This window comes from Pipra filicauda, unplaced genomic scaffold (genome assembly GCF_003945595.2).
Source record: "Pipra filicauda isolate LSUMZ 115617 unplaced genomic scaffold, ASM394559v2 scaffold170_size1570365_pilon, whole genome shotgun sequence".
Taxonomy (NCBI): domain Eukaryota; kingdom Metazoa; phylum Chordata; class Aves; order Passeriformes; family Pipridae; genus Pipra; species Pipra filicauda.
The window spans coordinates 749,038-766,222 of NW_024104218.1; the positions used below are offsets into that span (position 1 = coordinate 749,038).

The window sequence follows — 17,185 nt, forward strand, 5'->3', positions numbered from 1 at the left end:
CCCCAGATGGAGATCCATGGGAAAGAGAAACCTTTATCAGCCCTTGCTTGAGAGGGTTTTTCTTTGAAGCCATATTTAGTTCTAGTAAAACTTCTATCCCCGTTCTGCTTAATTAAACCTGTTTTTGCTAAAGAAGGCTCAGAAGAGGCTCCTCTCTGAGTGCCAAAAGCCAGCAGGAGCTGTTCTTGTGGTAACTGGAGCCCAGGAGGGGAAATAGCAGAGGCCTCACAGCAAAGCTGCCCCGGCCGATCCCGCAGCCCCTCTGTGCGGGACAGGGACACAAACATCCGGCTGGACTCCTCCAAACCACCAAGGATTCGGAGCTGACTCATGACTGCATCTGAGTCAAGCCTTTTTTTTTTTTTTTTTTTGTTATTCAGCCAGCCTTTGAACAATTGCCTTCTCACTTTGGAGCACAAAACTACCGTTCCTGTTTGTGGCTGGACAGCAGGAGGGGCTCAGGCTGCAGGTACAGGGACTGGTGGGCACTGATGAGGCTTCATTTGACCCCAGTGCTGCAGCTGGGCTTCTTTTTCTGGAGCAGCTGTGCTTTAATGAGGGATTCTGGGATGAAACCAGTACAGCAAAGGATGCAGAGATGCTCTGAGCACTTAAAATACCTCTGACTGTTGGGATCTCACTATGACAGAACTGGGAGCACACTGAGTCCCGGGTCCCCCCTTGTTTTCCTTCTTCCCTGAAGTCTCCAACACCACTTTTATTCCAACCTGCTTGGAGTCCTGGAGCAGGGCAGCTGCTGTGTCTGTAGCAGTGAGCATCCCTGGGCAAGTGCTGCTGACTGGTTTTATAAAGTGGAACATCTGAGGGCTGGCAGGCTGTCTCTGAGACAGGGATTAGGTTTTTTGGAAGCTCACTTTGGAAGCTCTCTGAGCTTTCACTTCATCATAGAGCTGCATTGAACCTCTGCCACTCTTCAGCCTGGGTTTGGGTTTTTGGAACCAGTGAGTTTTTTATAATAAAACTCAGCAATATCTCAGTTACTTCCAAAAATTTTGTAGACTTTTTTGATACAGTTGTAGATCCCAGGCCTGTGTTTATCCAATTTAAATGCAGGAGTTTAGAAAAGCACATCAAGCTGCCTTTATTCTTAGGGATGCCATCTCTCAGACTTTTGGGTAATGCACTAAACCAACAGTCCAGTTAATTATCAGTGCATTGCAGTGAGAACCCTGAAGAATCCCAGTATTTATGGAGCTGCTGCCAATGCCAGATGAAGTCACTCTGATTATCCAGGCCAGCTGTTTTTTTGGGTTTTTTTTTGATTTTTGTTGAACCACAATGATTTCTCCAAGTTACTGCAGTTGATGTCATTGGAATTGATGTGACATTTTTTGCACGCATATAGAATAAGTGTTAAAAAACGCTCCAGAAAGAGCTTTTCCAGTCTTGTCTGGGAGCTGGCTGGGGAGCTGAATTAAACTGGCTTGATGGAACTTAATCCATAAAGCAAATGAGTCATCAGGCATAAATGGCTTTACCATAAATGTCAGACAGATTCTTACTGGTCCTGACAGTCAGCACTTACATCTGTTTGGTGGAGCAAATAAAAGCCTCACAGTTCACAATCATTTTCACAAATGTGCTGTCCTGCCTCTTCCTCTTCACAAGAAGCTCTAGGAATAAAGGTCGAAATGTGATTTATTCCCCTTTTTTAAAAGCTAGCTCTTCTGATGGATGAAATAGTGGTTATTTTCAGGCAAAAAAAAAAATTGAGCTTTTTATTCTCCACTTGAAATTTTTTGTTGAACCAGCAAAGCACAGCTGTGGTTTGTACACAGGTACAGGGACTGATGGGGATGATGAGGCTTTGTCTGACTCCATTGCTGCAGCTTGGCTTCTTTTCTGGAGCAACTGAGTTTTAACAAGGGACTCTGGGATGATGCTCAGAGGTGCTCTGAGCACTGATCCTACCTCTGACTTTTGGGGTCTCACTGTGCTGGCAGAGGAGGGGGCACAAGCCACAACTGTGCTTTGCCTTTGCACACTACAAACTACCCCAGTTACTGGAGGACTTTCTTGAGCCCTGAGTGTCCAGATGTGCCCAAGAGAGAACTTTTGCCAACTCATTCATGTGCCAAGAGAGAACTTTACCCACTAGTGCAGGTGGCTGAGGGTGAAGGACACTGTGCTGGCGACTTCTCCTTCAGAGCAACACCAGAGCATTAGTGACCAGAGAGTTAGATCCCTCTTTGCTTGAAAATAAGGCTTAAAATGATTTGGCTGGTAAAGTCTTTAAATTACTTTATTGGTGCAGTTGTAAGTTCTCCCTCTTACAAAGGCTCCCTGGAAAACCCGCCGTGTGAATTAACGGTATCTTCGTTATCTCCGCCGCAAAAAGCAGATGCTGACACGGGAAGGAGACAGGCTTTGGGTGGTTTGTGTAACAGGGGAACAAATAGACACTTGAGTGAGGAAGGGGAGCAGGGGGCTGGCTGCCCCTTTGTCAGCCCGGGCCGGGGCAGCGAGCTCCTGGTGCAATTTATTAGCGGCAACACACTCGAGAGGACACAAAGGGCTCGCGACCCTCCCAGCACGGCTCGCTCCAGTGCAGGGCGGCTTTTTAAATCAAAGAAATGGGGCTCTTGACAGCACAGCTTTGTGCATCTTTTGTGAAGTTCAGATAGTGGGGCTTTTCATTGCAGGCTAAATTAGCCCATTTTATTGTTTTGCGCCGAGGGATGAGGTCAATTGACTGGGAATCTTGCTAACAAGGTTTTTACTCCTGTCTGCTTTTTACAAGTGTTAACACGGGGGTATCCACCAGTGCTGTGCACTTGCTGTTAATGAAACAAAGATGAATGGTCTGGCGACCCCCTGAGCTCTCCTCCTTCCCCCACCACTGAGCTGCTCAGCCCATGTCACCGCGCTGGCGCTCGGAGGCTCCCCGGGGCTCTCATTCCCCCAAAATCGGGCGCCTCGGTTTTTCCTTGATTTTCACTCTGCCGCTGGAACAACGAGAAAAGGATGAACTTTGGGCAGGGTGATTGATTGGGTTTGAAAAGGAAATGGGAAAGTAGTGGCCGTGTGGAATGATGCCCGTGAAGCGTGGTGAGCTCTGAAGGAGCTGTCTGATGGGGCTCACGCTTTTTCCTGGCACTCTCTGCATTCTAAATTTATTCAGTTACGCACTGATTCTCTCAGGTTCTTGACCCAAAATGAGCAGGAAGCTTCCCCTCTTCATCCTCCCCTGCTCACTCATCAGCAACTGCTGGACCAACACTGTCCTTTGGTGTGTTGAGTGAGTTTGGGGTTTATGGCATGGTCCCGAGACTGGAGCCTGTGGCTCCTGGGACTTGCAGGTGGTTTTTTGCCATGTACTTAAAGGCACTGCCAATGCCTCGGGCCATCAGAGCCAGAGGATGCTCAGCTCCTGCAGGGAATCAAGCCAGGATTTCTTCTCAGGAGCTGCCATCAGCTGAGACTAAAAGTAAACTCAGCTTTAACAGATTCTCTTCTGCTTAACCTTTTGCACTGTGTTTAGCCAACATGCCTTTCCTTGTTTTATCTGCTCCTTGAGGAAACACAGTTACAGTCCTGGTCACTTATATGATGCAGACTATCAGCTCTCCTTGAGGTGTAAATCCAACCTTATCAGGAAGAAAAAGCTTTTTCAGCCTTCCTTGCCTCTTGCAGACAAGCACCAGCTCTGCTTTGTGGCTGCTTTATTTCAGCTTATCCCAACAGTGCCAGACACTTCCCATCATCCTGTGGAAAATGGGGAGCTTTAACCACCTGAGTGAGAGAAGGGCAGAAATGGCTTAACTCGGGTGTCAGTGAGGGCTGACTGAGGTTCCACGTGCAGAAATAGCAGCTGGAAGGGTCTTCACACCATCCACTTGAAACAAAAATCCTTGGCCAGGTTGGTCATCCCCTGCTGGAGGGAACTCCAAAGGAACAGCCTGTTTTGTTGCTCTGAACTGCCTTGGAAGACCAGGGATGGTGATATTTGGTGTGAGGAGCCCCATGACACCCCCAGCTCCTTCCAGTCTCTGCTCAGGGCTGGGTGATGTCCTGTAGGTCACACCATGGCCGAGTTCCCCATGTGGGTCCCATTGGCAGGTGGTGGCCAGAGCTGATTGGAAATGGGAAGTGTTTGACAAGACAAAAACCTGGCATTTTCTGTTTTCCTAATACTCCCTTTCTATTTTTTGGTGGTTACAGTGAAAAAGAAAAAGCCAGAACATTAATGACAGAACTCTGCTCTATGAATTTAAAACAAAAAAGAAAAAGGGGGGGAAGGAAAGGAAAGATCGTTTCTCCTTCTTAAAATGGAAAATTGAAAACCATTTTGCAGACATTTCTGCTAATTTTCTAAAGGTTATTCACTGGGAAAAATGACTAATAAGCTCAAACCAATGCTCAATTTTAGGGTTACTTGTGTAGCATCTGAAAGGTGCCCAGATGTCACAGTGAATTTCTGCAGAGAGGGATGTGATAACCTGGAATTTGGGGAAGGAAGCTCCATACAGCTGTAAGCTGCTCCTTTCCCTCAGAGTCAGGCAGGTTGTGGCCAGGTCCACATGGTCCTTGCAACCTTCTTTCCCGGTGAATCTCTGCCAAAAATGTGAACAGCACCTTTTCTTAGTGAAGTCAGTGGTCCATGTTCATGGGAGGCTGAGCTCCCCAGGACCCAGAGACACCCATGGCTGGACCATGCAGACCGAGGCAGACTCGGTCCATCATTTCTAAAGTAGCCTTTGGGTTTTCCATGGGGATGTTTGCCAATCTGGCCAGGCTCCATTTGGAGCTTCTGGTTCCTATTACATCCCCAAATCATCCTCCCAGTTTTGCTGTAATGCTCCTGCTTTTTTTTCCCCTGATGTTTTAGCCATGTTTTAGCCATGTTTTTCTATTATTAAACAAGAAATATTTTTTCCCCCTAATTAAATACCAGCTCTAACCATCCAAGTAGCAAAGTCTTATGTAATTGTCTAAATAAACTGGGCTGAATAAACTGGGTTTTGGTGTCATGGTGAAGCAGTGTGGTGGTTCTTCAGGAAACTACAGAGCAATTTCTGCTCTGACCTCGGGGCTGTGGCTGGAGCCTCGTTCTCTCTGCAGCAAGTGCCCCATTAACGAGCCTCGGTGCCTAATGAGCTCCCTCTGCACCTGGTTTTTAGTGAGCCACTGCAACCCCCCTCCCTCTTGGTTCTTTTCTTGGATTAGCAGGTGCATTTCTAATCTCTTTCTGTGTCTGTTACGGATGGCAAATCGAGGTGAGGCAAGGTGTAGGGAGGAGCAGTGATGCCTTTTGTGAGGCCAACTGATGGAGCAGGAGAAGCAGAGAAATTTTGAGGGCGATAAACAGCTTTTTGGACAGGACAGGGCAACTCTGAAGCCCTGTAGAGCTGCACAGGACCAGGTGGAAAGGAGTTTTTTTTTTATTGCCCCCAGCTGATTCAGGGTGTGTAAAGCCCTTTTCTCTTATTTTTCCTGCACCCACCTTACCTGGGGTTGGTGGTGCTGTCGTGCTGTAGGCATGAGGGTAACCCCTCTGCAGATGTGCTTATCTTTTGGGGAGGTGCTTTTGGGACAGGGGATGAAGCACAGCAGCGTCACACCTCGTGGAGTAGCCAGAGATAAGTGGCTTCTTAGAACAGAGATAAGTGGCTTCTTAACCCAGCCCTGGACACGGAGGGTTTTCACCTGGCTCATCTCAGGGGCCGTGCCCGTGTCAGGGAGGTGGCTCTGCCAAGTGTTTTGCTTTTGATTTCTTGGTGTTGTTCATGCCTTTGACTGTAGCATCGTGCTGGTGGCTCCATGTGCACCATCCATTCCCTGACCCTCTGTCCTCCCTTCCCTGCAGGGTGACATCCAGCAGCTCCTGATCGTGGCGGACCCCCGAGCAGCCCTGGATTACTGTGAACACTACAGCCCCGACTGTGACACCGCCATCCCCGACTCCCCCCAGTCCCAGGACCCCAACCAGGATGAATATGTAAGTGCCTCACAGGTCTGGGGATGTTTTTTGGGCGGCAGCATCTGGTTCCATGTCGTGGTCACAAAGACATTCAGCTTCTTCCTCAAGCTCAGCTTCCCAGCGACTCTTCTCTTAACATCCAAGACAGAGCTTGTTTTTAGGATTTGTAGGTTCTGGTCTTGAGTCTTGCCTTTGGGAGTTTTCCTTCCTTCTGCACTGCTCCCATTTCCAGAGACTGTAATGAACATTCACTTGGAGCTCAAAAACTTGCAGGAGAGACAACGTGAGCAGAGTGTGAAACATTGACCTTCCCTGGCAGGTCGAGTCCTGTCCAGAACAGGCACCTGTTTCTAAATTTCAAATTTTACTGTTGAACTTGTAAAAGGATTAAATAGTTCTTTTTCAGCATTCTTTGAAACAACAGGTGTTAAAAGGAGAAGGTAATATTTTTGCCCACGGATTTGTCATTTGAATTTCGTTTTGGCAGAAATGCTCCTGATTCATCCCCTGTAAGCTGCTGTGCTCAGTAGTTTTTCTATGAAGAATTAGCCTCAGGTCTTTTCTTAAAAAAAAAAAAGAAAACAAAGAAAAAAAGGCTGATGCAGGATACACTTTAATTTTTTGCTGCCCAATTAAAAATGTCTGGGTGTGACTGACTTCCACAAGAGCATCACCTGAATTTTGACCTTGTTTGGGAGGTCTCAGGCTCAGCTCCCAGCAGTTGGTGCCTGGCATCCTCAGCCACTTCTCAACAACTTTCTTGGTCTGATTTGCTTTCTGTTGGTCTCAGACCTGCGGGTTCCTGCCGAATCCCCACAAAGCTGTAATGCCCTCAGCTCTCTCAGTTTATTTTTGGGATTGAATTCATCCTGCACCTAAGCAGGGCTTTGGGGAGCAGCGCAGTGCTCGTGGTGAGGCACAGCCACCCAGCCCCAGGCAAGCGCTGTAACCAGCGCTTCTGGAGAAACAATAAATAAGAGAAATAAAACAACACTTTGGTACGGTCGAAATACGTGGTAGTAGGAAAATAAAACTCTTCTTTTGGAGCCAGCAGCTCAACAAGAGCTGGCTTGTCTCGGGGCCGTGTTGCTCCATGTAAGAATAACTCTTCCACGCGCCGCCGCCGGCTGCCAGCGAGAGCGTTGGGCTGGCGAGGAGATTCTCCATACCCGGCTGTAACCAGCTGGTTTGTTTGGATTTCAGTTTGAAGAATGACTGACGCCTTGTGGAACACGCTGAAAATATCTGGTTTCCAGAGCCCTTCTGCCTGCGGGCTGTGGGTGGATGGGGAGTGACACGGATGCTGTCAGTGCAGTCGGATGAGTGGAAACAGCGGCTCCGGTGCTTCCTTCCCCTCCCTCAGGATGTCAGATGGGTGACCTGGGAGGTCTCAGCAATCTGAGGTTAAAAAAAAAAAAAAATCATAGAATCGCTGGTTTGGGTTGGAAGGACCTTAAAGTCCATCTAGTTCCAACCCCCTGCCATGGGCAGGGACACCTTCCACTGGACCAGGTGGCTCCAAGCCTCATAAAACTGGGTCTTGAACTGTCAGGGATGCAGCAGGCACAGCTTCTCTGGGCAACCTGTGCCAGGGCCTCACCACCCTCCCAGGGAAGAATTTCTCCCTAATATCTCACCTAACCCTGCCCTCTGTCAGTTTGAAGCCATGCTGTCTAAAGGATTCGCTAGAAATATGCTGGGGTGCTCATTTTCTGCTTCTCATCTTCTCCCTGCAGTACACGGACGGGGAGGGAGAAGGTGACACCTACTACTATGAATACCCCTACTATGAAGATGTTGATGACTCTGTAAAACCAGAAGCCCCCACCACCAAACCTGGCCCTCCTGAAGTGGCTGCTGGAGAGAGACCTGAAATCAAGGAGGTACCAAGGCGGGGTCCTGGCAAGGATGAGGTTGATAAACAGCATCTTTATAGAAGGGGAGGTGGAGGATGATGCAGAATCTTCTTTTTTTTTTTGTTTCCCTGATTCTGGTGTTTCATTTCTGCCACAGGATTATCCTGCTCCCACGGTGCCACCGGAGAGAGGGAACCCCGGGAAGCCACCGAAGGAGGACGGGACAGTGGATGATCCCCTTGTTGATGAGTACAACTACGAAACCATCAACGAGGAGTACTTCACACCCATGCCCTATGAAGACATCAACTACAACGAGGAAGTAGATCCCCAGGGTGGCCTCACTGAAAATGCCGTGGAAGCCGAGCTGCCCACGAGCACCGTCATCACCTACAACGAGACCGATGTAATTTCAATGCATTTTGTTTGTTATTTCTGGTGTTTCTTTCATTTTGTTTGTTATTTCTGGTGTTTCTTTCATTTTGTTTGTTATTTCTGGTGTTTCTTTCATTTTGTTTGTTATTTCTGGTGTTTCTTGCATTTTGTTTGTTATTTCTGGTGTTTCTTGCATTTTGTTTGTTATTTCTGGTGTTTCTTGCATTTTGTTTGTTATTTCTGGTTTTTCTTGCATTTTGTTTGTTATTTCTGGTGTTTCTTTCATTCTGTTTGTTATTTCTGGTGATTCTTAGCCCCTCAAAGCAAAGGAGACACGAGCACCCAAATGGTAAAACCTGTAAGTGCTTTAGGCAGCTACTGGAAGAGGAAGTTCCTTGTAAAATATTTTCACTCCAGATATTTCAGGGTGGGGAACGCAGATACTTAGAGTTAAGGATTATTCCCCTGGAAAAATCTGTTCATGTTGACATCTGCATTTCCTTGCGTGAAGTGGTTTTCTGACAAAAAGAGAAATGAGGCTTGATGTTAAAATCTAACTAAAAGCATTTTACTTCGAAGTTATTAATATAAATCCTCAAAATGTTGATTCGATGGAGGACATCAATATTTTTCATTTTGGCAGCCCTACTGAATAGCATCTTTGTTTTTCAATTTGTTGCTTTAAAAACCCCAACATGTCAACACTGGGAAAAAACCCCAATGATTTCAAACAACTGCATTCACCCAGAACGAGCCCCTCTGTTCTGTGCACAGGTCAGCTCAGGGATGAGATCAGTCCAGATCCCACCGCTGACGTTTCTGTTGGAGCATTTACACTTTTCTCTACCCATATTTTAATATGCTTCAACTGAAATATGTTGCACTTGAGACTCTCTTATCCCTGAGACTTGCCCAGTTCTCGCCTTTTATACGGATGCTCAAATAGATGAACCTTGGTCTGAGCCTTAGATGAGATGGAGATAAATTGCTGGGGAGCTGCAGAGCTGTAGAATTCACTGTGCAAGGAAATAATGGCACTAGATGAGGCAAATTCTTCATTATCCAGGAATATTAGCAAGGAGAATTCATAGTGGGATAACGTGGAGGTGCTCAAGGCAAGGCTGGATGGGACTCTGAGCAACTTGCTCTGGTGGAAGGTGTCCCTGCCCCTGGAGTTGGAACTGGATGATCTTTAAGGTCCCTTCCAACCCACACCATTCCACGGTTCTATAATGTTGCCAAGTCCCATCGTACCCCCCAGGAAGAGTTTGGTGGTGGTTTCCCTAGTGGAGAAAAATTACTTGGTTGACAGGGATGTCAAAATTCCAGGTTTTCCGGGAGGCGCTGGAAGGTGGCAAAACAGACAGCGAGAGTTGGCCGAGACACTTGGAGTTGGAGGTGGAAGTTTGAATGAAAAGGTGTCGGGGAAAGTGTCCAAGCAAAGAGAGGAGCAGCTGGAGCGAGGCGGGCGTGGATCCAACCGCCCCGAGGGCTGGGGCGTGGGGGGATCCGCTCCAGCCAACTGGGGATGAAAAATGTGCTGGAGAAGGAGGTTGAGCAGCTAAAAAAGATACACAGAGGGAAACAGAAGAGGCTCCAGCGTATCGAGGGAGCGAGCGCCAACCTGAGGGAGCCCAGGGATGGGAAAGTTTTCTGTTTCCTGACAAAGAGCCAGAAATCTTTGGCCAAGATTGAACTTTCTAATAGAGAGGAATTAAAGATTGGATAGCGTGACCTTAAAAAAAAAAAAACTGGGAGAGGAAGTAAGAGGCTCAAGGGCCGCTTTACTGGTTAGGAAAAGGAAATAGAAGAGGAGGAAAGTTCAGGTGGGGAAACACGTGGTGTGGCTTTCTGATGGGAAAGCTCAGCCAGGTCTTGGCAAAGCATCTGGCTGCCTCTGGCAGCTCCAAAGGAGCTGGTGTTTGGATGGGAAGGGCTGTAGGAATGCTCCTGGGTGGGATATTGCTCCAGTGGATCTTTTAGCTGATGAGCAGAGGAAAGGACACAACTTGCCTGGCTGGAGGAGATTCCCGTGCACTGAGGCGAAGGCTAACATGGCATGACATAGGGAAGACTCCTAAAAAGTGCCAGCCTGAGGGACAGATAGCCAAGAGGATATAGATTCCAGGTTTACACCTTGGAGTAGGAGCTAAGGGTCCTGTCTGCAGCCACAAACTCCTGGGGAAACCAAATCCTTGAGTCCAGCAGAATGGAAGTGGGGATTAGGATTGTACATATAATTCCCTTCCCAATAGCTGTTATTAGGAACAGGGTCCCAACAGGAATACAGCCTGCTGGAGTGGATGGAGAAGTTTATGTGCTCTTCAAAACAATTACCTAAAAAACTCCTAAGTTTTTTGGCTAGTTTAGGGAACAAAATAGTGCTCATAATCACGAGTAAGTGTGGCATAATTTCAAGTTGTCCCAGGTTTTTTCCAGCAGTTGGAGACCCTGGACTGCTGCACAGGGATGCACAGGCATTCCTCATGGTGCTAGTCCTGCACTGCTCAATTTTGGTCCTGGGATCAAAGAGGATAATCTTGATCTGGTGCAAAATAGTCATTTTGATCATTCCTTGGCAGATTTGCTGCAAGATCAGGATGTGTCTGTCACTACTGAAGTTCACCTGTCTGTATTTTGGGGAGACTCTGATTCCTACAACAGGAATTAAAAGGGGATTTAGTTCTACACAAATGAAGCTCTGTGAGAGCTTTGGAGGCAGGAAGAGTCACTGGCTCTCCTGGGCTTGGGTTTCATTCTGGCTGATAACACCCTGACAAAGGCCAGGGAAGCAATTCCAGGATTTAGTAGGCAGCAATACTCCCCTGAGCAGGAGGAGCAGGGGACAGATAGATTTTGTTCATGGCCTGCTGTTCTTCAGGCACTTTGTTTTACTTGTCCAGATGTGATACCAGCATTTCACATGGACATTGCTTCTCAAAGGGAGAATTAAAAGTGGTTTAACTGAAGCTGTTACCAGCCAAGGAGAGTCACAGTACTCACACACTGATTTTGGGGCCTCCTCTTTTCCTTCTTGACTGTTTTCTCATTCAGCTTGTAGAACAACATTGTTAAGGAGATTATTTTTAGGCTTTTGGTTTGGTTTTTCTCCAAAGCACCTGCAAGTCTCAGCATGGAGAACTTTCCTCCCTCTCTGCCCAGTTATTCATAATATCATCTTTCCATGCAAATAGACTCATGGACCTTAATTAAAATATCAAACCAGACATTTTTGATATTCATTTCAAGACATGCAATTTGCTGTGTTATCCCCAAACCTTTATAGCCAGATAAACAGGTTTTAAGGTTTAAAAGTGTAAAACCAGGTAAAATATTTCAAACAGGGTAAAAACATGTGTGATAGCACTAGATCCATTTGAACAGCACAACAGGAAAAAATAATGCTGACTTGGCCAAGTTTTCTAATTGAATAATTGCCAAACTGTAATTTCTGCCAAGGCCAGTTGGTATTTGCAGAGGTAAAAGAAGGTGGGGTGATGATTGCCTTAGCTCTAGGCTTATTCTTACTTTAAAACCTCTTGAATTTAGATCCAGATGCTCGTGTTTATGAGTTCTGAGCAGTTTTGGCACAGAAACAAGGTCTGGAAGTGGTGATGGCATTTAAGTGATTCTGAATTCATAGTAGTGAGGAGATAATTTCTCCGGGAAGCACTGGAAATAATTCAATTTATGGACTATTTTGGTCATTACCTGGATGGGAAAGAAAGAAAATAAATATCAGCAGCACATGTTGTTCTTTGCAGTGCTGCTCCAAGCAAAGGATGCCAAGGGACTGTGCCTGCCAGGCTGCTGGAAGCACAGGGATATGGAGAGGAGCAAGGAAATTCTGATGCTTGTCTAGATGTCCTTGCTTGTGGCCCATAGCATCTGTTGCTGTAAGGATTCAGGAGGGATTCAGGGATTAAGGCATCAGCTTTGTAAAGATTTCTGCTTCTGCTCTTTGGACAAGAACAGTTGCAAATTGGATCCCAGACTAAACAAACAGGACGTTTTCAGAGAAGCGGACTTGGATTTTTCCACATTTCCTCCTGTAATTGGATCCTCACAGTGACACATTGTGGTTTTGATGTGCATTTTAAATATGGGAACGGATGTGTGACTTCTGGTGCTTGATAATCCAGGGTCTCGGATGCTGAGGCCACGAGAGATGAGGAGGACTTGGAGTTTGGAACTTCCATTCCTTCTTTCTTTAAGTGTTCAGAGTTTGCAGGATCCTCCTGACATGAGATGGGTTTTGTTTTCCTCACTCAAACTTTCATAGTCAGTGTTTTATCAGGGATCAACAAAGAAATCCAGGGAAAGCCAGGGTGTGCCTCTGACATAAAGATTCTCCTTTCATTCTTGCCTGCCATTGGAGAAGAACCTTGGAGGTCACTTGGAGACCTTAAAATTCCAGAATTTACCTTTCCCCAGATTTTTTACATGTAACTACTATTGTAAAACATCCCTCACTTTGCACAAATCACATATAATGCTAATATTATATTATATGTAATATAAAATTATTAATATTATATTATTATGTCATTATTAATATATAATATAATATTATTAATATTATTGATATTCTGGCACGTGTAACCAGGAGAGATTTGCAGCCTGACACGTTGCTGCTCTTTCCCTTCCAGGCTGCTCAAGGAGGAGATGACCTGGACAAGGATTTCACCGAGGAAACAATAAAAGAATACGATGGGAATTATTATGAGAATTATTACGACCGGACGGCCTCTCCCGACATCGGGCCCGGGATGCCTGCGAACCAGGACACCATCTATGAGGGGGTAAGAGGGTTCATTCTCCATCAAGGAGAAGACTAGATCGTAATGTTTGCCTTTCCATAATTTAAAGCATAATTAGCAACACAAAAACCAGTGTTGGGAGCATCATCTCCCTTGGATTCACCCACCTGCCCCGAGGCGAGGAGGAGCTGCCCCGTGTCCCTCCAACGGGAATTTCAGCAGTTCCTTGGGTTTGCAGTTCTCTCAGGACCTCCAGCTGCGATTCCTGCTCATGCTGGGGATGCTGCTGATGAAGGCTGTGCCCTCTCTGACTTCTGTGTTTCCCTTGTGTGCTGCAGATCGGTGGCCCACGGGGCGAGAAGGGGCAGAAGGGAGAACCTGCCATTATTGAACCGGTAAGGACCATCTGGGTTTTTGGGTTTTGCTGTTTTTCTCGAGGAAAAAGGCACAAAGGAATTTTTCAGTGTGTGTTGGTGGTACTTGGTGGTTCAGTATTGTCTCAGTGATACAGCTGGGAGGCTGGAAAACTTCCCATGAAAGAATTACTTGGTTCATTTGAAAACTTTTAACATAAAATACTGTAATTACATATTTAATTTTTTTTTTAAACTTCAAGAAGCGACCTAAATCATGAAGGAAGTGCAAAATTTCCCATGAAATCTCTCATTTAGCAAAATAGAAACTGGAGCTTCAGGCAGGGGGCACATCTCACCCCTCCAGAGGGTTGGAAGTGCCCCTGGCTCCACAGCAAACCTGCTCCCCTGAGCACTCGCAGCCTGTGGCCAGGTCGAATCCTGACCTGAACTTGCAGCCTGGGGTTGGCTTTAATTGTGCAACTAATGGGTTCATCCCTCTGGAAATAAAAGGGTTCTCCCTGCACACAGCTGTGGAAAGGAGAGGTTTGCTCCTGCACCAGCCCCGGGGTCCCACCAGATTCCACTTGCAGAGAAACCCTGTGTCGCCCCAGGAGTGGAACCCAGCACACTCTTTCTTTATAGTTCTGCCCTGGGCTGTTTCTGAGGCTGTTTTTCATTCAAAATAATGGTTATAATCTGCCTGTGCCCTTTGCAGAAAATGTGGGTGCCCAGCTGAGCAGCCCTGAGGTGAGGGTGGAGCTGCTGCCCTGCTGCCCCGCGGTGGGAATGGCTGGGGCTTGCTCAGAGGCTCCTGCTGAGCAGAGCAAGGGGCTGTTGGTTGATGCCCATCTGTCTGTCCCTCTCAGTGTGTCAGGACGCCCAGGTACCCCCATTCCTGCTCCTCCCCAGGCTGGAGATGGAACTTCAGGCCCTTGCACCCACCTCCCCTGAGCAGGTCCCCGGCAGGCTGAGCCCATGCTCGCTGCTCACCACCAGCTCAATTAACCTAATTTTCCTTGGCACAGAGCCAGTGTTGCAGCAGCACTTCCCATCATCCCGAGGACACTATTTTTCTTTTAATTCTTCCTTCCTTTCCTCCTCTGCCTGAAACTTCTGCAGGTAGTGGAGAGGGGAGCCAGGGAGAAGCTGGGCTGCAGCAGCGGGGCTGGAAAAGCCTAACTGAGTTCCTCATAAAACCATTCCCGACCTTTCCTTCCTTCTCTTCCTTTCTGGGTCTCGCTCCCACTCTGCAAACAAAAGGAAGAACGAGCGATTTCCTTATCGGAGGGGTGGGGAGAGGACGGGGGGGGGGAGCAGCCAAACCCCGCGAAGGCGATGGCAGGAACCCAGCCAGAAACGCTACAAAGCGAACAAAATAGTTAAGTTTAATCATCCAGAAAGAATTTGGCCGCCTTCACGATTTCCAAACACTGGAGCATGTACAGCTTTTGCCAAAAAGTAAACAAGACCAAATGCCGCCCGGTCCCTCTCCGTGCGGCTCCTCTTTAGCAGGAAAATTCGGATTTGCTGCGCTTTTTAGCTCCCCCCCCCCCCTTTTTTTATTATTTAATTTTATTTTTTTTTTTTTTTTTTTTTTTGGTGGGAGCTGCAGGAGAAGGGAAATAAAAACCAAACGCAAAGTTGGATTCTGCTGGATTTTCTCTCCTCCTCGTTCAAACCGCCTGTCCTTCAATCCTTGCTCTGTGCTGACACTTGCTGGAGGCAGCAGGGCAGGACAGGGGCAGGGGGAGAAGGGATGGAGAGGAGGGATGCAGGGACCCCAGACATCCAAGATCTGGAGCCATCAGGGTGCTGCTGCCTCCTCAGAGCCCTCTGTCCTTTTTGGGGGGACCCTGGTGCTCACATCTACTTTTGGGGAGGGTTTGCTCAGCACCTCTGTGTGTTGGTGCCAGACTTTGGGCTGTTTCTGTGGCAGTGGCTTCAGTTGTGTTGACTGAGTGGAGGGAACACCCTGTTTTCCCCTGGGACAGTCCCAAATCCCTGATTTGCCTGCTCTACCCGAGGTGATTGCCCTTGGTGGCACCCCCCCATGGGTCCTGTCCCCAAACCCTTGCACGTTCCCATTGCTCCCATTGATGAGAAATCATGTAAACAGTGGAGGTTTCTTGCCAAGGAGAATCTCCAGATGTCCCTGAGGCTGGAACTCAACATAAACCAACAGATAAGTATGGGAAGATGCCAAGGATGTTTGCATCCCAAATTGGCTAATTAGCCTTGACTCTTACCCATGTGGAAGAGTGTCCCCAGAGTCCTAGGTGGCCATGGGAAGCAGAACCTCAGTGCTGTGTGTGCTCAGAGCAGGGTAATGCTGGCACCCAGCAGCTCAAAAATCTCCTGGGGAGTCCTCTGTGGGCTGTGATTCTCTGTCCCAGCCCAGACACTGATTAGTTTTTGTTTTAGAACCTGTCACACCAAAAATGTGCCATCATTGGTCTCAACAGAGATGGATTTGGGGCTTTCCCTGCAATGTCCTTCACTGTGTGTCTGGAAAGGAACCAGTGCTTAGTGAGTGTTCTTGGGGACACTTTCTCCATCAACAGAACTCACCTCTCCGTTGAAGTCTCCAACAGCAAGAGCTGAAGTCAGTGCAGGCTGGGGGAAGGGGGTGTGGAGTTCACCCCTAATTCCCACCCAGAGGAGAGCAGTGTCTCCATGGCCCTGCTGTCAAAATATGGGCACAGGGTGAAACCTTGTGACCCAAATTCTTTCCTGGTGAAGAATGACTGCAGAGTTACTCCTGTGGTGGTGGCAGCAGCAGCAAATTTCCCCTCACACATCCAACTGAGGGAGAGGCCAGGTTTTAAATGAGATTTTAAACGAGGTGGTAATGAGTAGGGTGGACACTGGGAAAGGCAGAAAATAGCGCTGGCCACATATTAGTGGTGCAGGAACGTGTATCCCACTGATGGAAGCAGGGATGGTCCATGGCAGCGTGTTTTATGCTATTTTTTGCTCCTCTGGGCTTAGAGACTGTGGCTTTTGGGGCAGGAATGCCTGGATTTTCCTCTAGACACTTCAGATTTGTTCAGCTCAGCCCTGTCTGCTGGAGTGGCTGCCCTGGGTCAGCCAAGGTTTTTGGCACCAGAGCCTGAGAACAGTTAAGGGTGTCCCAAGAGCAGTCCCTGCACTTGCTTCCTCCAGGCTTCACCCACATGAGCCAACTGCTTATCTACAGGTTTTTAAAGATGGGTTTCATCCCATAGGAGAAATATCCCTGTTTCCTACAGGTGAACTGGGAAGTGATGGAACTGCTCTGGCTTGACCTGGCTCTTGCTGGGCTCCAGAGATAAAAGGGGCAGTGCTCTCTGTGGAGCTCTTCCCAGCACATCATCCTGGAAAACATTTGCCAGGTTTAGTGGGAGGTTTCTTTCTTGCCTCTTGCATACTCATAAATGAAAAAAAAAACCACCTCAATTCTACTGAGCACATGATAGATCTGATATAAAGTTATGACAAAATATTTAGATTAAAACGGATGGAGAAGCATTATTTTACCATTTTGCCCACACAGTGATTTCCTACTTACACAGAGTAAATCACAGCGTGCAGTCTGCTGGAAAAAATAATTTTAAAAAACATCTTGCTGTTTGATTGCTAACTACTTTTTAAGCTCTTTGGGTCTAGAAACAGCTTTTTTTCCTGAAGCTCCAGCACCATCAAGGCTGGCTGTGCTGCAGGGTTTGCCTTTGCCTGAGCGTGGGCAAAGAGAGAAGGGCTGTGTTTAGGAAGGTGACCCTGTGCTGGGGTGAGGATGGGCCTGATGCTGGGGGTAAGGGCTGTTTGCCATGCCCTCAATGATTTAAATAGACATTATTTGGCTTTTCAATGGGCTTTCTGTGCCTCTGGCAACAGGGACACAGGAGATGCCATCCAAGA

At 47.3% G+C, this 17,185-nt stretch overlaps 1 protein-coding gene across 2 annotated transcripts in view; it reads left to right on the forward strand.

The window, feature by feature from the left end:
- The window catches only part of COL5A1 (collagen type V alpha 1 chain), a 147,266-nt gene that overhangs the window by 59,102 nt on the left and 70,979 nt on the right, over positions 1–17,185 (forward strand). For both annotated transcript variants that reach the window (XM_027731691.2, XM_027731692.2), the window contains exons 5-9: positions 5,828–5,959; positions 7,678–7,824; positions 7,955–8,203; positions 12,822–12,974; positions 13,271–13,327. In XM_027731691.2, coding sequence (XP_027587492.1) covers positions 5,828–5,959; positions 7,678–7,824; positions 7,955–8,203; positions 12,822–12,974; positions 13,271–13,327 — 738 coding nt within the window. The remainder of the gene's footprint in view (positions 1–5,827; positions 5,960–7,677; positions 7,825–7,954; positions 8,204–12,821; positions 12,975–13,270; positions 13,328–17,185) is intronic.